Source organism: Sinohyriopsis cumingii, chromosome 1, assembly GCF_028554795.1.
Source record: "Sinohyriopsis cumingii isolate HCF-2022 chromosome 1, ASM2855479v2, whole genome shotgun sequence".
NCBI lineage: Eukaryota > Metazoa > Mollusca > Bivalvia > Unionida > Unionidae > Sinohyriopsis > Sinohyriopsis cumingii.
Window position 1 is genome coordinate 105049420 of NC_142961.1, and position 27445 is coordinate 105076864.

General features: G+C 35.2%; 1 protein-coding gene across 1 annotated transcript in view; it reads right to left on the reverse strand.

Moving 5' to 3' along the window:
• Positions 1-4179, reverse strand: part of LOC149807494 (cystathionine gamma-lyase-like) — a 35698-nt gene extending 31519 nt beyond the window's left edge. The window contains exons 1-3 of the mRNA XM_089957104.1: positions 4045-4179; positions 1712-1793; positions 47-142 (exon numbers count right to left, since the gene is read on the reverse strand). Coding sequence (XP_089813230.1) covers positions 47-142; positions 1712-1793; positions 4045-4179 — 313 coding nt within the window. The remainder of the gene's footprint in view (positions 1-46; positions 143-1711; positions 1794-4044) is intronic.
• Positions 4180-27445: the final 23266 nt, after the last annotated feature.

Sequence of the window (27445 nt, forward strand, 5' to 3'; positions counted from 1 at the left end):
CGCGTGAGATGAACATATTTACATGCATTTCCTTTTAACAAAGTACCTCCATATACGTCATCCATCCGGACTAAATGGTCTCCCGCCTCCAGTAACATTGTGACAGAGTGAATGGCAGCCATCCCAGAAGCAAATAGTATTCCTGAAAATTTAAAACTTTTAACTAATTATATAATGAATATTAAGATAGAAACGCAATTATTACATAAGAAAATCAATTATAATTTACGACAGGTAATGTTTGTGAATGTATAACTTTGGTCTTATTTGCAAATTCTTGGATTCACAATCGATTGTCATTTAGTCACAAATCAGATATTTCTTATGTCACTGCAACAATTTAACTAATCAGAACCCGCAGTTTGGTTTCACTTCCTCATTAGATGGGGTGATTTTAATATGTTGTCATCCTTCAACGAATTTACTATTACTGCGCTGGATCTGCTAGCTTAGGTATTCATGTTTTTCTTTTTTTAAATCCCTTACCATTCGCAAATTGTTTCGAAAACAAGGTTAAATATAGATAAAGCCTTTCTTTACTTTTTTAAGCAGATTTAAAATTTTGGTCGCAGTGGCGTTGTTTGAACTACAGTGGGTGATAACCCACTATAATGATTTAGAGACTCGGAGGCAATTGGGAATTGGGAACTCTTTGGCGAAATATTCGGTCACGTATGCCAAAAGTCGATATAATGTTGAAGGACAGAAATTAAAAAGAACACCAGACGACGTTTCAGTAATCAGTGAAATACCCACACCCTTCACTTTTACTATTATTTGCAAAATTTCCGAATGTAAAGAACTAAGATCATTCAGTCGCCATAGCATATTGCTCACATTGCTATTTCTGATGACACTTCATTGAATCGTTATGACATTAATAATGTTATTATAACGTAATAACGACGGTCTTCGGGGCAGTTGCCATGATTCGTCTGTAGGCTGACATCGCGTAACACCATGGATATTTCTCGCCCTGCTGTGTATGTTCCTGACTTGCGCAAAAGTAACCCTACTACCTTGAACGAAATAACTCACGATTTGTCGAAACTGATGTATTTTCTGAGAGTAAAAATAACCAATTGTGTACGTCAAACTGTCTGGCTGGTTTTCAAACAGATACGTAATACTGCTCGTCAGAGAGATAATGAGGATGGGTTAATTTTACTGACTTGATTCACCAAACTGTTTGACGAATTATTTTTCAAACACATGTTAATGGACAATCTGTGATGATGACGTTTTAATAAAGGCTTACTTCGCGTGATGCGCTCGTTATTAGCGAGATATTTGAATTAGCTAGCGTTACAGACTCTCAAAGACAAATCTTATGCATAATTTAGGTGTATGTAACTATATATGTAGCTAACATTCCGGACTCTCACAGACAAATCTTATGCATAATTTAGGTGTATGTAACTATATATGTAGCTAGCATTCCGGACTCTCACAGACAAATCTTATGCATAATTTACAATTAGCAAGTAGTTTTTGAATCATGCAAATCTGGGTATTAATTTGTAACATAATAAAGTAATGTCTTTAGGTTCTAACCAATTTTAGAAGAATGAAAAGTTCTGATTTAGAACAAAACGTAAATGGGTAATTTGACAATATATAATGCTGGACATTTGAGATATATTTTTTATGCTATATAACGTTCGTGTACCTCACCCATTTAATAAGAAATGTTACAGTATTTTTCTTTTACCATGTGTTCCTCCTTCAAGAGCTGCGATGCATTTCTCGACACACTGTCTGGTCGGGTTGTTCACTCTTGAATAAAAATACTCCTGCAAAATAATCTCTTTTTCAAAAACAGTTTAGCTTATTGTTTCCCGTTATTCTATTAAATAAATTACAAGTAAATAATTTAATCTTAAAGTGAAATAAGGATTTATTTCTACCTAATTTATATGTATATTTTCTATAGATAAGTCGAATAAAATGCATAATCCTAAGTGAGGGACTGGCAAAAGTCAAGAAAAAGGGCGCAAAAACTTTCTTTGTTGGTGCATAAACTTACATGACATCCTCCTTTTAGGAAATTGTTATCATCCATTGCATACTAATTGCGATGCAAATGGAATTACAAACCCAAACTGGAAAGAGAGGATGGGGTATAAAGTCTCCCGACCTCGTGCTAGAGGAAGATATGTATAGTGCATAGGCAAAATAATACCTCCGTATACGTCTCTATGACAGCGAAATGGATAATGAAGAATGCAGACATGCACCAGAAGAAAAGATGGAGGAAGATAGTTCGAAATTCGTTAAAAGCCTAAATGTGGGGTCAAGGATTTGATATTTATTAACAAAGACCCGTACAGTGTTAGAATCAGACAAAATGGTTGCTTAAACCTTAACTCCAACTTTAGCTACCCAATATGATGGTTCGTCGCTTGATTTTATGTAAACCAGATGTCAAGCTCAATGGAGATGGGGAGGATAACAGAGAATCTTATATTTTATATCAACCAGAAGTCAAGCTCAGTGGGGGATTACGGAGAATCTTACATTTTATATCAACCAGAAATCTCTTATATTTTTCTTTTGTTTTATATCAGCCAGAAGTCATGATTGGGAATCACGAAAAAATTTATATTTCTATAAACCAGAAGGGGAGATCAAAGTAGGAATCACGGAGAATATTCCACATACATATTGCCATAACTATTTCTTTCAATCGGTGTTTATAATGTTTGATTTATTTATTTAGGCGATCTGACAACAGAAAAAGAAAAGTAATAGGATATATTAGACACAGAAATAATAGGATTGAAAAGTATAAACTTATCCACTATTTATCCATAACACGACAGCGAGGCTCAATGTAAAACTATAGCATGTAAATTAAGCGCGCGTGAGTGTCGTCTTATTAGGCAAAAATATCATAGGTCAAAAAGAAGGCCAGATGTTGTAAATGCGATTATGTTTATTTCACTTGCCGAAGCACGACACGACATCTCCGACTGCCCCCCCCCCCAGTAACCTTCACTGTAGGCTTTCGTTTCGCTGTAATTTTGTAACCGAAATGTAAATTAGTTCAATATTATTGCCTGGACGATTGTGTACATTTGAAAGTACGCTGTGTTTGTGCCATCGAATTTTATGTACCTAATTAAAGCACATGAAAATACTGATGTCGATTACAGTATTAAAAAAATCTTTGTTGCAAATTGAAAATTGGTCAATAATAATAATAATAATAATAATAATAATAATAACAATTATATATATATATATATATATATATATATATATATATATATATATATATATATATATATATATATATAGAGAGAGAGAGAGAGAGAGAGAGAGAGAGAGAGAGAGAGAATGAACTGTTTGAACGACAGCTGAGTTTCAAACGGTTTTCCACCTAAACATTAAAGTACACGCATTACTCCAATTAATCCTAGAACACATTCCTACAATGCTTAATACAAAAGCTTCGGCAAAAATCAATGAGAAAAGGAAGAATAAAAGGAGGCTATATAAACAAAACAACAAAAGTTGGAGTGGATGTGTCGTAAGTGGAGTTTGTTGATAAAATATTTACACGGAACAGGAAGGGTAGGAGCTTATACAAGTGCTAAAATCACCTGTAACATCTAATATGTAAGATTTCTATTTACCGTCTCACCTGTAACATCTAATATGTAAGATTGTAACTCATCCATAATCGTGTATTATCTATTGTGTAACATTGGGACTCGCCGTCTCACCTTTAAAATCTAAAAGGCATCACTGGGACTCATCCTTAATCATGTGAAATCAAATATGTAGTATTGGGACCCATCGTCTCACCTGTAAAATCGAACACGTAACATTGGGACTCTCCCATAATCATCTCACTTTCTGCAAACGCAAGTATGAGGACTACTCCTGCTACTATCAGCATTACTGCTACAGCCGCTACTACTACGAATAACAACAACAACAATAGTAATAATAATAATAATAATAATAACAGCAACAATATTTAGTAGTATTAATAGAGGTGACAACGAAGACGACGACGATGATGATTGCATGACATACCGATCTGTTATCCGGTTCTTCCTGAATAAAAGTGCTAGTCATAGAAATAGGGGGAACAATGTCCATGGAATTCCATTGCTCCGGTTCCTGACCAACGTGAACAGCGTTCGTTGCAAAATGTGGAAATGTAGACATGATATCAAATTCAGTATACGAACTGTCCAGTCCTAGGTATAGGAGAGCCTTGATTACCTATCAGCGATCCGGTGACCTACCCTTTGCAAAGCACTTGTATATAATGACCATTCTGATCTGCCCTTAGGCCTGTGGAGTTATTACGTCATAATAACTTCGTACCGTCACGCTGAACATATGAAGCATCGTCACTTAACAGCAGAACAAACAAGAAGCAGCAGAGAGGGTGGACAGACCAATTTTGGAAGCGTCCAAAAACCAAAATAAGCCTTCCTATAAATGATCGAAAAATGAAAAGCGTCGACAGATTTAAAAAAAAGCATCGACGTTACTGAGAAAATCTCTCCGGGGTTTGTCTAATTAATATTACTCCATTGTCGTTGGTGATTTTTTCTAGTCTATTATGCACGCGTTTTACGCAATTACGTCTTCGCGAGGTCCAACCCTCTCTGCTGCTATAATTAAATCATTATGTTATATTAAAATAATGGTACATCCGGAATCTCATACTGCAAGGATAGCTCGAGAACGATTAGAAGCAATCAAAAAATTTCTTCCTGTCAGAGACTCATTTTGAGAAAACTTACGAGCGCAGAAACAATCACAAGTTGAGTACGAAGAAGACACTAAAAAACTGTTTAAACCCGTCACTGCAGCTACTAAAAAAGCTGCAGAGGTTGTTGAAAAAACTATATGGGGAGATATTGAGGATGATGAGAAGAGAAAAAAGGGTATTTTTCCAGTATTAGAACAAACTGCAGCGCGGACTGAAAAAATAGCAAGAAGAACCAAACAAACAAAAAGGATTTTACGAGATCTTCCAGCTGATATAGCTGCAGCTCAACCTCCATCTGTCCGTGAAGAAATACTTGAAGATATTGGAGAACTTCGTACTGAAGTCGCCGACGTGAGAAAAGAACTTGCATCTGAACCCGAACGAATAAAAGAAAACTTAGAATTGATTGCAAGATTCAAAAAAGGGGTTGTCGAGGATATTATAAATACTAAAAGAGAAAAATTACCCGAAACAATACTATTTGGTATATTTAATAAATCTGATATTTTAAAACCCCGTCATGAAAAAGTAAGTGATGATAATCGTATTATATCGCGTACATAGAAACAAAAAACAAGCTAGAGGTCCAGAATACAAAAATCTTGATAAAGAAGTAAAAAGACTTTATAGAGAGAGACTGGAACAAGAACAACTCTCCCAGTCGGAACCTTCATATCAACTTCCTCCACCTCTGCAACAAATAAAACAACAACAATCTTCTTCACCGCAGCAAAGGTTGATGTCGGAACTTGAGAGGTCTGAGGAGCTACTTGAAAAAGCAGAAGGAGGAAGATCACCCTTAAGACTATTTAAGAAAACAACAGAAGAAGGAGCAACGGGGAGTGGTCTGGGAAATAATTTTGTTTGTCCTGACAATATCCTCAATGATGTGTCACGGTTAGAAGTTCTCATAGGGGGAAAACGTGCCGGAAATAACTCAACAGAAATAACCAATGAAGCAGCTGATATTTGCCAGCGATTATTTCGCGGCGGCATCATGGATATATGTGTTTACCGAGAACTTATCGATGAACTTGTTGATGATTACAGTGACTAGTTGTTAGATAAATGGTAAATAAAATAAGATGATCATACATAATAATCATCGTAAATCTGTACAGGTCAGAGCGGTAAACTCACGATTACCAATCTATAGAGCAATTTACGGAGATGGACTTGGTGATGTTATTCGGGGATTATTTACAAGGTTAGCCCCAAAAGCAGCGCCTATTGCAAAACAATTATCAACGAAAGCTATTGATATTGTTCGTTAAAAAGCTCCTGGTGCAATTGTCAATGTTGCTGGTAAGGCGTTCTTGGCGATCAAAGATAGACTAGCACGATTAATAAGACGAAGATCACAACCAGTAAAATTACCAAGTACTGAAATTATGCCCGCAGACGTAAGTAAAATAATAAATCAAGCTGCAAATCAAAAACTGGCAGCGTTAGCTGATCAAGGACTCGGTGAATCAAGGAATAATATTTCAAGTTTGATATCAGGAAGTGGAACTTCCCAAAGTGGAATTTCCCGAACGCGGTAATCAACGTGTTAAACGGAAATAATTATGATAAAATGTTCAAGCGTATATCCGACGAAGCATTTGATATGGAAAAACCTGTCCTTAAAGATGAATCGGTACGTGATTATCAGTTTTATTCTTATGACGCACGAACACCAGATCAACGTGGAGGAAGAATTGAACTACAAGTTCATGACACAAGTAGATACTTTTTACCCTCTGAGGCTTTTATTGAGGTAGAAGGTACAATTGTAAAAACGGATGATACTAATTACGCAAATGAAGTAAAAATTGGTTTTGTCAACAACGGGATCATGGCATTATTTGATAGCGCCACATATATGATCGATGGAAAAAATATTGAATCAATTCAGAAAGATGTCGACGTTGCTACAACAATAATAGGGTTGGCAAGATATTCTGAAGATTATACAAGATCAGCAAGTCCCACAATGATGTTTGCAAAAGATAATTCTGATCACCCTGAAAGTGATCCGTATAATATAAGACGACCAAGAAATTTTGCCAATAACGCTGATGCTGATGTGTGGCCGGTTGTTCATGGTACTAATGAAAATTTTAACCTGGGATTTTGCAGCGCGTAGAAATATGTTGCCAGGAGCCAATAGAAGTTTTTCATGTACAATTCCACTATCGCATATTTTAGGATTTTGTAAAATGTTAGAAAGGTTATTTTTGGAGCTAGACACACGGTTGTTCTTGTAAGAAAGGGTGATGATAACGATGCTCTGTGGAGACCCGCTGGTGATGCTGGTAAAGTAATACTAAAAAAACTTTCACTGTGGATGCCGGTAATGACTCCAACGATCGCAAAAGAACAAAAGTTGATTTCTTTCATGGACGCAGGTGGGAAATCCTTGTTGTCATGGTTAACAACAAGCACAGATAATATACAAACTGACGTTAACGGTCAGTTTACATGGCATATAGCATCACAACAAGGTGTTTCTACACCACGGCATATTTTTATTGCGTTTCAGAACACTAATTGATTAGGCTCACAAATTCACTCTCATATGATATTTGACCAATTAGGTATCACAAATATTTCTTTACGGATCAACGGACAACAAGAACCAACAGAGAATATACAACTAAATTATGCACAAAATAGTATAGGACGTGTATATTGATGTCATTCATGGGACGTGATCAAAATGTTGATACTGGGTTGCAAATATCACAGCATGATTTCAGAACTTTGTATCCGATTTATTATCTTTCACTGGAGCATCTTGATCTATCAAACAATCTGTCGTTGATATACATCTTAAAGCAACGTTAAATACAGGTGGTGTTGATTACAGAGCAATCGCGGTTATACTCAGTGACGAAGCCATGTTACTTGAAGGTGGTAGTGGTCGAATGAGAGTCGTTGATGCACCAGTGGAAAATCTTTAATCATTATTTGGAGCGTGGCAAGTATTTATCATAAAATGTCATATCATCATGTTAGGGTCAGTCTGACTCCTGGTCAGATTAAAAACCTTCGATCAAATTCAGCAAAAAACTGCGGAATGAAAATATCACTAAAGTGAGATCAGATCACTGGTGGTCAAAATAAACTATCATTATCAGAACGCCAGCTTAAACATTTCAACGGCGCAAAACAATCAAAGACAGGCTCAAACTTAATCTCTCTGCGGGTGCGATTAAGGACATAGTTAAAACAGGTGGTATTTTTCCACTTCTCGCGGCTATTCCAGCGTTAATAGCTGCTGCCGCTCCAGCCGTAGCAAAAGCAGCTGCATTAGGTGCTGTTGGAACCGCTGCTGAAATGGCTCTAAAGAAAGCAACAGGAAAGGGGTAAAAAAAAGGGACGCGGCCTAAGATTACCGGGATCTCGTTGGGGGAAGAGGTCTGAGGCTTCCAGGATCACTTCGTTAGACGCTCCAGCATCAAATTTTGATTTACTTGATGTTGCTAAACGAATTAAAAATAAAAAACTTCAGAGGTGTTTTTATGCGAGATCAATTGCCGATACAACCGAACAAATTCGAAACAGGTATTCTTAATCTTGACTCGAATTCAGGGCCCGGTACTCATTGGGTATCATACGCGGTTGATCCACGTGGAATCGTTTATTTTGATTCATACGGGTTAGCTCCACCTGTTGAATTTATCAAGTATGTTGCACCACTTCACGCGCAAGTTTGGTATTCAACGCTACCCACACAAACAATGACAGATCCGCGAACATGCGGCCGTGAAGTAATTAATGTACTTAACGCTATATCAAAATGATCCAAACCGCCTCATAAAGTCGTGCATGATTATACAAGCAACCAATTCGTTTTAAACAGATCTTCAAATATAATGGTTGATTTTTACGGAAGAAGATCTTCTTCACGCGTTAAGAAAAAATCCGATGACAATGATCTGTCAATGTACGCGACTAAAGATGAACTCGCTGATATTATGATCCTGGCTGGAGTTGACCCAGATGAGGTTGTTATTTTTCAGGATCGATATGGTAAACTAAAAACCAGCAATATCAAATGGAATGATATAATTCGACGAGTACTTGGTGCAGTTACGGATAACATCCCTGTGTTTCCTGACAGCGGCAGAATCAGGGATTCAAGTATATCGTTTACAACCATCAGAGATCAAATTACAGGAAGTGTTGCTAATCGCGTGAAAAATAATGTTGTTGTTGTTGTGGGGTTTAACGCCATTTTCAGCACAAGATAGGCTATACATGGCGGCCAGTATTAATGGTGGAGGAAGAACCCGGGAAAAACCCAGAAAAAACCACCGACCCACGAGAAGCTACTGGCAAGCTTTCTCACATACCCACATTGGCTGAATCCGAGACTCGAACCGGCGCAGACAGGGGTGAGATGGCAGTGATCCGTAACGGAGAGCGCTTTAGACCACTCGGCCACTCGGGGCCCCCAACAAAAATGTACGTTGACGTCAACTACAACACCGTAGATGGTAAATTATCCACGTCGCGGGCTGAGTATGACGTTCACACAAACGCGTTCACAAATCTTCGCAGAAACTTTAGAAAGATTAATGAAACCGCAGAGAAATTTTTTGGTAATCCGTTGGTCGTTGACGTAAAACTCGTTGATATCAAGACGAACATCGACACGATCAAACAAACGCAGCAAAACATCGTAGCGGGGATTCCTGAGATCGTTAATAAAACCAGTTTGCTTAAAATTCTCGGCGGTGATACTCCCGGGCATATTACCAACATCGTATACACAGTATCATCGGGATTTGCAACATGGTCGCAGCAAAATAAAACTATCAAATATACCGCAACAGTCACTGGCGTGTACAGGTTGTCTGTGTTCAGTGCTGCAAAATTTGAAATATTTACAACGTATCCATGGCGCCATTCAACTGATAAGTTTTCCGGGGTTGTATCTGTTGTATTTAATAGCGGAAACGAAGAAATATTTATTCTGGAAGCAGATGAAATGAAATTAACCGCAACATCTTACTGGTGGTGTTTGGAATTTTTAGCTGAAACACCTCAATTGGTTACTGCTTAAAATATAATGAGTACCTCAATCGACGTTGCATCGCAACATTACAGGTACAATCAAGCGCGTGAATGGCAGGCAGCGTTGAAAGATAGAGTCGAACAATACACGGTAAAAGTAAAGAGATATCGACGACGACTAGTTATCGTTGATGTGATCGTTTATTCAGTATCCGCTGTTGTTGCTGACCGGTGTGATATTATCAACAATGACAATGATGGCACCAGTAGCTGTAACTATTTGTATTTCATCAGCAACAACGATTGCAGGTGTGCTCAATATCATTGCAAAAAGGTATGCACTTGCACGAATGAAAAATTATCCGATTACATGATAAGATTACATACAGCGACGGTCGCATACTCGAAATTATCTTCGTTGTTATCAGCGAGTCTCAATGATGGAATTATATCTGATTTTGAGCTTTCAGAAATGATTAAAATATATAACAGTGCTGTTAAAGGTACGAGTATTAATAATGACGGAATTACTCCAGCAGATCGTGACAAACACAACCCCGCACAATACCACGATGATCTCGGTAAGCTCGACTAATCCTGAATTCAGCATCAATTTTCCAACTGCGATTTGCGCGAATGAAATTGCACTAGCGGAATTACGAGTATACCATAGTTGGCCAAATATTAGATCGAGATCATTTAATGGTACACCAACAAATAATTCACTTGTATTTGCTAATAAAAACAAACCCGATGGAACACCTGATTGGGTTGTTGTTGGAATACCAACTGGCAGTTATGAGATCGAACAAATCAATGAGGAATTTACGCGTAGAATAAAATCAATAACAGGAAAAGAATAAAAAATATCGATTAACGTTCATGAGCCGACGCTATCTTCTGCGGTTGAGATACATTCTCCTGATTATGTCGTCGATATTTATCAGTCCACGATAAGATCCGTACTAGGATGGCCTGATATTGCGCCAGAATATCATGGACCACCAGAAACAACGAGAAGAATAGTTTTCGTCATAATATTAAAATGAATTCAGATTGGTTAGATTACATAGAAGTAAAACCAGAGGTGATAGGGGGAGAACTTTATTATGATCCTATAGCTCCTTTTTATAACCTTAATAAACGTGTTATTGCTTTAAATATTGATTCTATATTTTCTTCAATAAACTCAGACCATAAAATACAGTTAAATAACTTACGTGATAGTTTTCAGCAATATTTATTTGATTTGACATCTGCGCGCGATATCATTAGGTATATAGAAGTTTTAAATTATATAGTTAATTCTTCTGAAGTTATCTATAATAGAATTAGTGATATAGTTCTTAAGTCATCAGACAATTGCAAAATGTCCTTCGCAACCAAATACAAAATAACTGAAGATGATATTGCAACGTTTAAGTTCCCTGATTATAATCCAGATAAATTAAGAAAATCCGTCAATGATGTCATTGATGAAAACTTTCCTAAAATACTCGATGTATGGAGAAAAATAGCCCCACCAGCAACTGTTCTTATATATAATAATCATCCATACGGCGGCGGCAGACATGTATCTCCGCGAATAGTTAATATAACCTCAACGATCGCGGTTAATCTAGTTTGTGATGTGATCGATGGTAGCTATCAAACAGATCTCGGAAAATCAAATCGGGCTCAACAAGGATACATTTTATACACGTTCACACCACAAGTTCTCCCTGGAGATTTGATCGTGCAAGAACCAGTTACTCCTGTTTATCTGCGGTGTCATAATAATATGTTAACACGAATACATTTTAAACTAACTGACCCCCTTGGACACTTAATTGATATGCGTGGGGAACAAATACTTGTAAATCTGTATGTAAGGTCTTAAAGACTTTTATCGTAAAATCTTTGATCGTAGATTTTTCAGAATATTTTATTTTATCAGAAATATTTTATCAGAAATATTGTATTTTATCAGAAATATTGTATTTATTCTGAAATATTATATATTTATTCTGAAATATTATATTTATTCTGAAATATTTTATATTTCTTCTGAAATATTTTATTTACTTTGAAATTGATATGGTGGTTGATACTCAAAATCGTGCAAATCGATCAGTTTGTTAATTGTGATGGGTATTTAGGTACTCAAAATTAACAAAATCAATCAGCTTTGCAAAAAATGCTACAAAAAAGGATTTTATCATTATTCAGAAATATTTTATTTTATCAGAAATATTTTATTTTATCAGAAATATCTTAAATTGATATGGTGATTGGTACTCAAAATCATACAAATCAATCAGTTTGTTAATTTTGACTAGCAAATAGGTACTCAAAATCATGTAAATCAATCAGTTTTGTAATCCTGATATGTAGTTAGGTACTCAAAATTAACAAAATAGATTAGTTGTGCAAAAAATACTACAAAAAATACTATATAATTATTCTGAAATATTTTATTTTTTCTGAAAATTTGATCATTTTACATAGTTCTGAGTACCAACTAGCCCATCAAAATTACGAAATTGATTGGTTTGCATGATTCCGAGTACCAAGTAGCCTATCAATTTCAGAAAAAATAAAATATTTCAGAATAAATATATAATATTTCAGAATATATAATATTTCAGAATAAATATATAATATTTCAGAATATATAATATTTCAGAATATATAATATTTCAGAATAAATATATAATATTTCAGAGTATATAATATTTCAGAATATATAATATTTCAGAATAAATATATAATATATCAGAATAAATATATAATATTTCAGAATATATAATATTTCAGAATAAATATATAATATTTCAGAAAATATAATATTTCAGAATATATAATATATTTCTATAATATTTCAGAATAAATATACAATATTTCAGAATATATAATATTTCAGAATATATAATATTTCAGAATATATAATATTTCAAAATAAATATATAATATTTCAAAATAAATATATAATATTTCAGAATATATAATATTTCAGAATATATAATATTTCAGAATAAATATAATATTACACGTGTTCGGTCGTTTCACCAACGAAGTTACTTTGGATCGTTTCACCAGTAACGAGGTTACTCGCTAACATGATCTTTCTTAATTGTCTTATACGAGTGCTAATCGTTTTTTTTTTTGCCTCGTATTCGTGGGATAACAGCGATCTAATTTTTTCTACTGCGGCAGAGAGAGAGGAACGAAGTCCTTGACATGATCATCTTCTACAGTAGCTAGTGACCGGAGCATCGCCGCCTGAATTCGCTTTATGAACTTTTATTCAGACGACAGTGTAAAACCACCATCATTTTTACGTTCTTGTAAGATTTCAAAATCAGAAATAATCTTTTCAGGATTCAATTCATCAGATATATTAATACTGTCTTTTTCTAATTTTTAATAGCAACAATTACATCATTGATATTTTCATAGTTCATTATTTAGTATATATATATATTTAAATCAAATTTTTAACAATGAAACAACCGCAAATAGGCGTGTTTAGTGAATGACGACACGGGGATATTCTCACAACAGATTTTTGCACACACTCTCAACCAGTGCCCAGTAATTTTCCATTGAGATTAAAATGGAGTAATAACCAGTGTCAGTAATTTTCCATTGACTTTAGAATGGATAGTAATCAGTGCCAGTAATTTTCCATTGACCTTGAAATTGATAGTATCAGTGCCAGTAATTTTCCACTGAGATTGAAATGGAGTAATAACCGATGCCAGTAATTTTCCATTGAGGTTGAAATGGAGTAATAACCGGTGCCAATAATTTTCCATTGACCTTGAAATTGATAGTATCAGTGCCAGTAATTTTGCATTGACTTTAGAATGAAGCAATATGGACGATGCTGAGTTAGATATCTGATATTCGCCCGGTCTTGGTTTGAAATATTATATTTATTCTGAAATATTATATATTCTGAAATATTATATATTCTGAAATATTTTTTTTGTTCTGAAATATTATATAGTCTGAAATGTTTTATTTATTCTGAAATATTGTATATTTATTGAAATATTATATATTTATTCTGAAATATTATATATTTATTCTGAAATATTATATATTTATTCTGAAATATTATATATTTATTTTGAAATATTATATATTTATTGAAATATTATATTTTCTGAAATATTATATATTTATTGAAATATTATATATTTATTCTGAAATATTATATTTATTCTGAAATATTATATATTTATTTTGAAATATTATATTTTCTGAAATATTTTATTTATTCTGAAATATTATATATTTATTCTGAAATATTTTATTTAGACCACGGTGTCGCGGAAAGTATAAAAATCACAAACATTTTGTCAGTCGTGAGACTCGATCGCCGGGTCTCGAGTTCAGTAATTCTACACGCTAATCTCCCTTTCGCATAATCAAAAAATAAGTAGTATAAAAGTGAGGATTTCTGCCGAAAAGGATAAATAATTAAATAAATGGTTAATAAATATAATCTAGGTAGTGATGATAGTTTATCTCATTAACAATATTGGAATGTGATTTTCTGTTTATATTTCTTGGAAAAAGTGGATCTGGTTATATTTTCCGCGACAAATTGTACTGAAGGCGGATTAATATTAAAATATTTCGGAGCTAAATTCATTGATTGAAATATAATCTCTTCGCCAGTTTTTATGTTTGTAGATTTTACCGCCCTCCTTCCGATTGTTTTACATCTCCCAGTATTACCACGTGTATTATTCTCGCTCTGTGTAACAGCTCGAAGATTGGAGAAATAATTATTTTGAGGATTCCCGTCAATATGATCAATTACAAAACCGTCTTTGATCAACCCCTTGTGACACTCGAATGTGAAACGATGACAGAGATAAGGTTTCTTCCCAGCAGTAAACAATAGATAACCATGATTATTAATATAACCAACTGGTACTTTCTTCGGACAATTTCTGATCACACCATTAATATTTGATTCGTAGTTTGTTATTATAGGATGTGGGACAAATTAATTTTGCTTCATTATACAATAATATCATTTGTTTAAATCATAATTTGTCTGAAAACTTAGTTAGATAATCCTCCACGGATTTTATGGCGTTGTCGTTGACTCTGTCAGGGTCATTATTTTTTTATCATAATATCTTTTAAGCTCTCTGTATCGTTTACCACCACAATACGCACACAACTGCGTTTTTTCTCGTACTCCAGCACCACATCGCAGACATGGTATTGGTCCTAAGCTTCCACGGTGAACGTTTTGCAAGTGTTGTCCGCAGAATTCCCTTTTACAGGATTTATTGCAACGAGTTAATGATCCGATCATCAACCATTTGCATTGAGACATTGTATATATAATATTTTTTATTTAAATACTTGTCTGAAATATAATATGGATGAGTTTGAGAGATTAACCAGAATCAAGCCTTGGAAAACAAGTAAATTCAACCTCGACAGGATATCTCCTGACGTGCCGATACGAGATCTGGTTGATCGGAAAAATAAAAGTTTGATCAATAAAATTCACGACGCCAAGAAAGAATTTCACGCAGATGGTGCATCTCAAGTCTGGTCAACGTTCAAGATTATTCGCAATGACAAAATCAAGGCCAAAGGTATCATTGATGCTACGATGAATGACAAAAGAGCAGCAGCTATTATTGAGCAGCTCGATGATAGAAGCTATCTTTTCAGAATAAAATTTGTCATACTTGCAGAAACAGATACCTGGATTATCCGTGACAAATATGATCCTGTCCACGGTAATAAAAAAACTCATACTAAGTAGAAATTCCAAACCAGGTATATTGACCGGTATTGACAAACCGTATTATGAGCGAGCGTATCCTGCAACAGCAGTTGTTTATGGAATCTATGTTATAAATGAAAAACCTAGCGTTGATAAACTAGCGCCGATGAAATTTTCAAAAATAAACTGTGTAGCCGAGCGAGTAATAGAACATTTTATAAACGCGGTCCGTGGAAACGGTTTAACAGATAAAAGACGTAAAATAATAAATGAGCGGGGCGAAACGGTTAAAGATGCCGGGGCCACTGAGTTAGGAAAACAATTAAAATTCCCAATAACCGTAGCGACGATAACAGGAGAAATATTATATGAATCCAAGTATAAATCAAAAGGAGCTTCAATCGAAATTATTGATCATAACGCGCATGCATGGACTAGCGCAGTAACAATATTTCCACGAAATCGAACTGTTAAATTTTATGATGATAACATGTTTGATTTTATTAACAAAATAAATAAAAATGATCCTGTGTCAGTGTGGTTATTTAAAAGCTCAGATGATGAAAAATATGATCAATTTGTGCGACCCAACGGCCAAATATATCGTAAAGAATCCCTTCATGAGGAAATGAAAAATCTTGCTCAGAAATATTCAGAAGATATTGATGAGTTGCTCAGCAACTGTTTTACTGTTCCATCTGTTGCAGCTCATGTTGCTAGAGAAAAATATTTGTGGAAACCAACCAGAAATGAATTTCTTTCGGATATTCAATCAAGTTGTGCCGAGCATGGCCACGGCTTATTGTGGAATACCAAATATAATTACAACGATATGATATATGTTGATATGGTTGCGTGTTATCCAGGAAGTTTTCTCGGATACGGAGATTGTTCTAACTAATTCGCAAGGTTCGGTCATCCAACACATGAAATGACGCGAGTATCGATAAATGGACCATTACCGGATTTTGATCTAACTGGATTTGCTTGTGTTGAATCATTCGAGTTTGCTATGGATCTTCATATGATATGTTATGTTATGTTTGGTTTGGTAGACATTTCTCAGAAAAACGCTGGGCACCAATAGTTTTATTACGATATATGCTTGATTGTGCGATATTGGTATCGTTGATGGTTAGTGAGGCAATTATATCATATAAGAAACAAACCGAGGTTTGGTTACCACCGAGGGAAAATATCAGTCTCGATGAGGTCATTAAGGAATTTAGAGAAAAATGTCCCGATGCTTTCAAGGATGATATCATCAAAGATGCTCCTAGAATCCTCGAGATTAAACTCAATAATAGTGATAAAACAGCAAAGGCTCTTGGAAGAAAAATAATAGGAAAGTTTACTCAAGGTGGAGCATATGATCATAAACAACGTCATGCACGATTAATACTGGATGATACCGAATACGATTTTATAGTTGCTGATGCAGCAGCGAGAAAAATATTTATAAACCGCGAGGATGTTTATTCAAATGAAACACGATTAGGTACGATTGTAAGCTATATGGATGGAGAATCGCCTCAGTATACGCATTTAAGATCATCGATGATGGCCTACGTGAGTATAAACTTGCTATCTATGATAAATAAATTCCCTGATACCGCAGTTAGGGTTGCAACGGATTCGTTCTATATCGATAAGAAATATGCAACGTTGTTGGATGATTTTACGGACGATGATGCACCGGGGGGTTCATGGAGAATAAAGAAAGAAAGTATACTTGATTATTCAGAATCAGCAGATGTTACGATCAAAGATGATTATTATAAAAACCAGCGATCAAATATATCATCGACAACTTCGTTGTTACCATCGGTATATGATCCAATAGCTAGATATAAAACGATATACATAAACGGACCGGGATGCTCTGGTAAAACCACTCGAGCGATCGAACTATTTCAAAAATCAGATATGATCGTGCTGACACCTACACACAGACTCGCGCGAGAGATGAAACAACGAGGAGTGCAATCGTGTACTTATCACAGCTTCTTCCGATGGAAGGGTGATACATGGACATCTTTAAGGATGGGTGAGAAATACATTCCAAGGATCATTATTTGGGATGAAATATGCACTGTGTCGTTAGAAACACTAAAAACATTTCTAGATTGGTTGATAACAAGAAATGTTGCTGTAATAATGTGCGGCGATCATGGTCAACCACCACCGTTTGTTGGACCATCTCCACATGGATGGCTAAAAAACTTTGTTGATTATTACGAAGAAATGAATGATGATCATAGAGCACTTGATGCAACGTTGAAACAGTTTAAAAAATTAATCAGACTGCAACCGAATAAAATTCAGTGTGAAGTAATGCGTGGAATAATTTCAGAAACACCCATGAACGACTTTCTACAAACATGGCGACCAAATGATCTGATAGTTGCAAGAAGAAAGATAGTTCGTGATAAACTTCAACGGGAATTGTTTCAGTTACAACGAAAAAAGTTTCCGACACTGCCATTTCCGTTATGTTATCGACCAGATGATACACGGCGGCAAAATATTGATGTTGATATACCAGGACAGACCGAGTATAGAAAACAGAATCTTGTGCTAAATGATATTGTCGCAGTTGATGTTGATGTTGTTGAAGATGCTTTACGTGCTGATAAATCCCCGTGGACGCTTGGATACGCATTGACGATTCATTCATCTCAAGGATTAACTATCTCTGATACAGTTGTTTGGATCGTCGATGATCACATCGAATGGTCAAACTTGGTTTATTTCACAGTGTCGTGAGTTAGAAAAATATCTCAACTGAGACGAATCGTCTTGGACGAGTCAGTGATTAGTGATGATATTGACGAATATCAAAGTGATATAATAAGAAAAAAATTAGCTGGTTATAAACAATCTGATAAAAAAATAATCGAGAATTTGATCTAGACACTGACGTTGTCATTGCGCTGAAACAACAACAGAATAATCATTGTGCAAGTTGTAATTGTATAATGTTATGGCGGTATCTGAAAAATGATCCAAGACAATTTACCGTAGACAGAAAAAATAACAATTTTGGTCATACACGAGAAAATACCATGTTGACCTGTCTTGAGTGTAATCGACGTAACGGAGCTAGTTAAGTGATCGCGGTGGTAATTGTGTATCCTCGGGAATTACTTGTAATTGTTCACGTACAAATCCACGTTGAGGAGCAGTTGAATCTAATCGGTAGATTGCGGGTCTACCTGAGGATCTTGTCACGGTGGATATTTCGTGTGTGGTAACACTCCAGATAGGATCAGTCGCTCTTTTTTTACCACCTTCGAGTTCACCGAGCTCGTATAAATACCTGACAGTGATATTACCTAATACTGGCTGTGCTGAAAGATCACGTCGTTGTGTAGGTATATTTTTTTTTGTAATTGCATGAATAGGTTTCATGTTGGTCGTTCTAGCTATTTCATTATTTAACGCTGCTATCACACTTGGTAATCTTGCAACCCATTCACGAGATCTCGTATCCTGAATAAATTCCTTCGCGTGTTGATATCCAAATAATCGCTCAGCAAGTGTTCGACTAAATCGTTCTACAATTGCCTGATCACGATGAATTGCAGTATGTCCTCGTCGTATTTTGGTATTATGTTGTTTCATCAGCGATGATACTGGACCAAGAAAGGATCAACCTGTAGCAGCTGTGGCCATCGCAGACCACCTCGTTGATAAATTCGTTTAAAAGCATCGGCTACCTCAGATGCTGTTTTCGTTGATAGCGGTTCTACATCTTTATATCTGCTTGCAACATCAACAACGGTTAGCGCGTATTTGTACATTTTTCTACGTACAGTATCATGTGGTAAAAATAGAATATCAGCTTGATTAACTTCATTAGGAACACTAACATCAAAATGTGCAAAATTAATTTTCTTAGGACGCGGTAGGTAAATTTGCCATATTGCCTGTTTGGATAACCACGCTTTAGCAGTAGAATGTTTAACCGCTGCTGCATCAGCAAGTTTACTAATTGCTGTTTTACCTTTCCAGTATCCTCTTGGAGAATAATAAATCGATTCCATTTTATATATTACCAGCCCCTAGTGCTAATTTACCTTTCATCGCGGATCTTACTAACCAATTAGCTAATTTTTCTTTGATATTTTTATTTTTTATAGAATCTAGCGCATGAATTAATTTCACATCTGCAATATGCATATGTTGTAGATCATTGCTTTTATAAGCAAAATCATGAGCATGACATGCTTTATCAATAGCGTTTATTGGTTCCTCCCCTGGTTTTGGTTGATCCTGATTATCAAGCCTAATATCGAGTCGAGTACCAGGACCGCAATAATTATATCCTGGTAGATGTTTTTCTCCTGGGTATTTGGCCCACGGAGTTCCCGGTAACTTTGTTAATTTTGCTGCAATATCACCTCCTCGTTGCTTTTTTTTTAACGCTGACTTTGTTCCTGAATTATCACCGGGAATAAATTTAAACTTCTTTGTACCACACCGCGTACACTTACCCGTAACCGCTGATCTATTATTTTTTGTGGTAATAGTTGTTAGTGTATCCGTCGGGGTACGCGTCTTGCACTTCACACAATATAAATCCATAGATATTTTATGCAGCATGAATATAATTGATTTTCAGCGACAAGAAAACGAGACATGTCAAACACCATCCTGCGTTACCAAATTCCATCAGAATGATAATAATAGGACCATCTGAAAGTGGAAAGACGCAGTTGTTACTTAATCTTATAATGAGATGGTTAAAGTGGGATAAATTGTATTTGGTAGCACCGTCAGTTGATGATCAACGATGTTATAATGTGCTCAAGGATTTTAATGAAAACGCACAAATAGATAAAGATAACGATGTTATCGAGTTTATAACCGATATTGATGAAGCACCACCAGTTGATTCCATAGACGGATTTATTAATAATTTGGTTGTATACGATGATGTGATGCTGGATAAACAATCAAATCCAGCTAGGATTTTTTCTCGAGGTAGACATAAAAACACTGATGTCATTTATGTTACTCAACGATACACACAAATACCAAAAGTGATCAGAGATAACTGTAATATTTTAGTTGTGTTTAATGGAGTTGATACACACACGATAAGAAATATTCATCAAACTTGGTGCAGCGGTGACATGGATATAATTAAATTCAGAAACTTCTTTTCACGAGCGCAAGCTACTCCGCACGGGTTTATAACGTTAGCGTTGCATGATCCTAGAACAAGATATCGTATTGGACTTGATAAAATATTTGGATGAATAGCAGCAGAGAGGGTGGGACCTCGCGAAGACGTAATTGCGTAAAACGCATGCATAATAAACTAGAAAAGATCACCAACGACAATGGAGTAATATTAATTAGACAAACCCCGGAGAGATTTTCTCAGTAACGTCGATGCTTTTTTTTAAATCTGTCGACGCTTTTTATTTTTCGATCATTTGTAGGAAGGCTTATTTTGGGTTTTGGACGCTTCCAAAATTGGTCTGTCCACCCTCTCTGCTGCTCAACAGTTGCTGACAATTGAAATTGGATTACAAAACATGCATGAATTATCTTAACAATTAACGGTGCAGGCATTTTACTGATTGTTGAAACGTTATTCAGTGTTATAATCAAGGCATATCATGTTATAAATAGACAAAACCACATATGTGTTTTGTTCCTATGGCGGAAAGAACGCGAGTTTGATACGCCGTAAGAATGTCGAGGCCGTCAGGCAGGGACATATGTTCCTACGCTGTATCAAACAAGTTCGTTAGACTTAGAACAAAGCACTTGCGTGATTTTATATTTATTACATATCCACTTTTCATTCAAATATTCTTTTAATTAGTTAAATGCATACTTAAAAAATACAAATTAGGCATTGTTTGCATTTTATGAAAGATATTGTACAACCATCTTAAAAAATTCCCAAAGTACGTAACCTGGGCTAGGCCTAAACAAATACTGTGCAGTTGCGTCATTGGTGCTTTGCTCTTTAGCTTTGAATTTTAAAAAAATGGTGTTTCGAACAGACGCACGGTTTTAAACTGTAGTCACAGGAAATTTGATTTTTTTTCTCTTACATTTCAAATGCAACATTGGTTCTGACCTAATGGCGTAGCAAGAATATTTTGGCCCCTGCCAATCTATAGTGTAAAAAAGAAGTTCGTGGGCCCCGGTCCTCTGCATTCACTTGCTATATGGTAGTCTCGACCCTGTCTGGACCAGTAAGTGACCCTTTTTGTTAGACTCTTCTTACTGGATAGACACTATACTTCCAAGCTAATTTCAGGGTAAATTTCAAAGACTAACATTAATTAGATGCATCCATTTTGTTACAGAAAGTTTATTAATTTAAAGCACTTTCACACTATCTAATTTTATGTGTTCATTTAATACAAGAAGTTATTGATGCATTGAACTTAATGTCATAATTTATGAATATATTTTTAAGAAATCGAAGATTTCGATCTTTTTCTAACATGCAGGTTAGATGTTTATTATTCATCTGAATATATTTTAAGAATACAATTCTACACAATATTACAATACTATTCTGTTCAATCTCGTTAATTTCTACTTGAACAGTCGCAAGAATCTAAAATGTAAACATAATATTCCCTCTATGTGTACCAGTATATTCAACACCAGTGTAATAGGCTGAAATTCTTCTAAATTTGCCTCATAATCTAAGGAAAGAACTGCAATATTTTTGAGACTGAAGCTGAAATGGTATTCGGTATTTGATATTCTTATGGAATGGTATTCGGTATTTTATATTCTTATGGAACGGTATTCGGTATTTATAGGTTACTGTATTTGTATGGGAAAATATGAACGAATTTTGGGATGGAATGCTGCACGACCTTGGGGGTGCAGTATATCCTTCCTACAAAACGAGTTCATATTTTCCCATACAAATGCAGTAACCTTTTAATTATATGCTCATTTTTTAAAATTCTACCTAAGGTTTAATTATATAAACAAAATACACTACAAGAAACAATGTAAATGAAGTAATGCCGTATTCCAAACTAAATACACAAGCACAGATTTGTCATTACACAATAACAATATTATTAATGCGCACATAACTCCGCCCAGATAAATTTGAACATAGTCGCGCGCTCGACATAACTTTCGAAAGAAAATAGCGTGTCTAGTTAAAATTGAAATTTGCAGTCATATTGTGAATGAATGCGCATTGCAACAACTTTTCCATTTGATCTGGAATGCATATATATTGGTATTTTGTTTCGATTCGTCGAAAGTTTGTGATTTTGGACTGGATTCGTCTATGCAAATTATACATGAAATACATCGGATTGAAGCGGCGCGGGAGAAGCGTGTTTACATCTGCAAATATGTTTCTGTTTCTGTCACTGAATGTTTGAAATCATAATGTGGGAAAAATATGAAGTCTTTCAATTGCAATTATCAAAACGACGCTATGGAATTTAATGCTTATTTCATTTTGAGTGCAGTAAGGAGGATGCAATTGCACTTATCATCGAAATTACAGCACAATTTCGAAACGTGTAATCCAGATTGAAAACCTATGACATGGCTAATGTATTTCGAATTTGCAGAATTAATAAAATATATTTTGAGGAAATTCAGGACGTAAAACTGTAAGAATATTCTATTTTGTCATTCTTATTACCAGCTAAAGAAGAGAGTATATGACTTTTCACTTGTATGTTATTTGTAAGGACCTTATCTTGCGTCTGTTATATACTGTACTAGCCTAAATCCGTTACATTGTATCAATGCGGAATGTGCCAAAGCAGCTGGTATGTGGCAGTCCACGAATCATCTGTTTTAGTTCATTCAGAAACAAATTTAAACAACCACAACGTAAAGAGCATCTTACGCGAATGTACATGATTTGTGTACAAATCGAAAGTGCTGGCGTCTGCGTCCATTGTTTGTTTACAATAGAAAGTAGTTCATTTATGCACGTAAATGCTATATGTGTATTGTCGCGCGAGTTCAGTATCAGGTAATACTGAACGATTCTGACAATGTAAAGTTATCGGGGAAAAATGAGCATATAATAATTTATGTTCTTATGGAATGGTAATCGGTATTTTATATTCTTATGGAATGTCTCTTGGGAAATGGTATTCGGTATTTTACATCCTTATGGAATGTCTCTTGGGAAATAATATTCGGTATTTTATATTCTTATGGAATGTCTCTTGGGAAATGGTTTCGGTATTTTGTATTCTTATGAAATGTCACTTGGGAAATGGTATTCGGTATTTTATATCCTTATGGAATGTCTCTTGGGAAATGGTATTTGGTATTTCATATCATTTTGGAATGTCTCTTGGGAAATGGTATTCGGTATTTTGTATTCTTATGGAATGTCTCTTGGGAAATAATATTCGGTATTTTATATTCTTATGGAATGTCTCTTGGGAAATGGTTTCGGTATTTTATATTCTTATGAAATGTCACTTGGGAAATGGTATTCGGTATTTTATATCCTTATGGAATGTCTCTTGGGAAATGGTATTTGGTATTTCATATCATTTTGGAATGTCTCTTGGGAAATGGTATTCGGTATTTTGTATTCTTATGGAATGTCTCTTGGGAAATAATATTCGGTATTTTATATTCTTATGGAATGTCTCTTGGGAAATGGTATTCGGTATTTTGTATTCTTATGGAATGTCTATTGGGAAATGGTTTCGGTATTTTATATTCTTATGAAATGTCACTTGGGAAATGGTATTCGGTATTTTGTATTCTTATGGAATGTCTCTTGGGAAATAATATTCGGTATTTGATATCCTTATGGAATGTCTCATGGGAAATGGTATTTGGTATTTTGTATTCTTATGGAATGTCTCTTGGGAAATAATATTCGGTATTTTATATTCTTATGGAATGTCTCTTGGGAAATGGTATTCGGTATTTTATATTCCTATGGAATCTATATTGGGAAGAAAAAAAAGAACAAAACAAAAACCGAAAATAAACATGGGGTAATGTTTTCTCCCCACAGTGACGCATTTCTAGCCATGCACTAAATCATAATATAACTCCATGAGTCTTTCTTACTTTGTCTGATTCAAAAAAAATTCAGAACAAAATTTCAGCAGTAAAGTATTTTCTCTCTCTGTCTATCTCGGTTCTCTCTCTCTCTCTCTCTCTCTCTCTCTCTCTCTCTCTCTCTCTCTCTCTTATTCCGGATATTTTATAAATGGGCTATTATTGAATATTTCAAGTTGTACGCGTAGTTCCAAGGTGGTTGTGATATAAGAGATTTTAGGTTTACGATAAGGAATCGCAGATTTGAAGATCTGCATTGAACGCTTGATCACCCATATAAGAGTGAATGTGTATGTAACAATTAACGAGATCAGCGCATAATAATAATATACATTGCATTTGATTGGCCGGGCTTGTTACCTCTCTAGATGTAAGGACTATATTACTCATCCAGTTTCTATGTAGCTCAGTAAATGGGTTTCTTGAATGATTTTGATAATGAGCAACAGTCTGTGCATATAAATTAAGAAATTATCTTTAGAACAGACTTTTATGAAAAATAGCGAACAGCTCATATCACACATTATGTCATAAAATAAATAATTTTAGGTCTAGTACATTTTACCCCGCCATTGGTGTGAGAAGAAACATTATATTTTTTTGTTATACGAGTGTCATCATCATCATCATCATCAGCAGCAGCAGCATCTTCACCATCATCATCATCATTGTCGTCGTCGTCATAATCAATTTTTAGTCATGTCATTATGATAGATAGATGCATGTTATAAAAGTGTTTTTGGGTGTTTCCAATTTATTTTGCTCACGATTCTCTGTCAGTGATTCAGACTGAAGTTCCAGTGTGTGGGGCCAAATGAAACATTTTTCTTTTTGTTCCGATTGGTATAAAATCACAAACATCAAAGTGACCTGACCAATCAGAATGTTGGAAATCATAATATCAGATGTCTTTCTTTGCTTTTTATATTTGTTATACTTTTGTTTGTATAGAACATGTGGATACATTTTAGTAATGATATTAAGCCCGCCATAGCGGAGCTTGACATAACTATCACTTTGGCGTCCATTTATGTCAGAATGTTCGTACACACTCGAGATCAACAAGAGTGTTAACGTTTTTCTTTCCATATAATATCAATACTATTTTATCCCATCCTCTTCTGTTTTGCAATGTAAGTATTCACGTGTCTGTACCGATGTGAAAAAGTCCCCTTGGCTGCCGAATTGGAATTCGAACCCGTTGGAACTCATTTTTATTTAACGTAATTTAAAGATATGCTTCTTGGAATGCTTAATTATCATTGATTAATATATTGTTTATTACTGTGTTGTTGTATTCATTTAATGTTGTCGATAATATTGTTGTTGTTGTAGAATTTAACGCCATTTCTCAGCACACGATAGGCTATACATGGCGGCCAGTATTAATGGTGCAGGAAGAACCCGGGAAATCCACGGAAAGAACCACCGACCCTCGAGAAGCTACTGGCAAGCTTTCTCACATATCTACAATGGCCGAATCCGAGACTCAAACCCATGCAGACAGAGGTGAGATGGCAGTGATCCGTAACGGAGAGCTCTTTAGACCACTCGGCCACTCGGGGCCCCTTGTCGATAATTACTTTCACATTATGAACGTCGAACACTGAGGACAAAAAAATATATGACTCCATTGTCGAAAATGTTTTTATCGTTGCTGCTGTCGAATATGATGATACTGTGCACATATATAATTCTCTCTCTCTCTCTCTCTCTCTCTCTCTCTCTCTCACACACACACACACTGGTCTAATTTCAATTTATTACTGCTTTCAAAATTATCATTTACAAATAACTTTTTTAGTCTTAGGCCGTTATAATATTGAATTTCATAAGTTGTTTTATCCACTTTAGAGAATTGTGTATTTAAAGTTTGCTGGGGTGGATACGTCAGTAAATTAGAGTACATTAGAGCCCACTTTGTCCAAACCAGATTATTCGAATATTATCGATATATGTGAACAAACTGAGGCTTAAACAGGACTTTAAGCATATGGGTTATATATCATCCAGAGAATGGAATTTACATGTCGGTCTTTTGAAAACTAGATTTAAATTTGGTGTATTGTAATGATTTTCCCCCAGAAACTTATAATTTTAAAATGTAAAAAACCGTTTCATATATTTTGTATTTGATGGTATTTTTAACTCGATAAGGATTACATTGTAACTCTCCACAAAATTATTAATTAATGCATGCTCTCCTATTTCCCTCTCTGTAACATGGAACATGTACCTCGAATGACTAAGTACATTTAGTACGTGTGTCAGTGCATTGCATATAATTCCTTAATTTATCTTATTTATACTATTACAATCATCGCACAATAATTTGATTCGGACACAACATATCCATGTCGATATTAATTTTTATGAAGATGACAATATTACCTATCACTCTAGGATTTTTTTTAAAAGTCCCGAATATCTGAGTTTATCGAACTCGGCCCTATTTGAGCTATCTAGACATACTGTTTACGAATTCGGTCCTATTATAGCTATCTAGACATACTGTTTTTGAACTCGGCCCTATTTAAGCTATCTAGACATACTGTTTTTGAACTCGGCCCTATCTGAGCTACCTAGACATACTGTTTTCGAACTCGGCCCTATTTGAGCTACCTAGACATACTGTTTTTAAACTCGGCCTTATTTGAACTACCTAGACATACTGTTTTCGAACCCGGCCCTATTTGAGCTATCTAGACATGCTGTTTTCGAACTCGGCCCTATTTGATCTATCTAGACATACTGTTTTCGAACTCGGCCCTATTTTAGCTATCTAGACATACTGTTTTCGAACTCAGCCCTATTGTAGCTATATAGACATACTGTTTTCGAAATTGGCCCTATTTGAGCTATCTAGACATACTGTTTTCGAACTCGGCCCTGTTTGAGCTATCTAGACATAC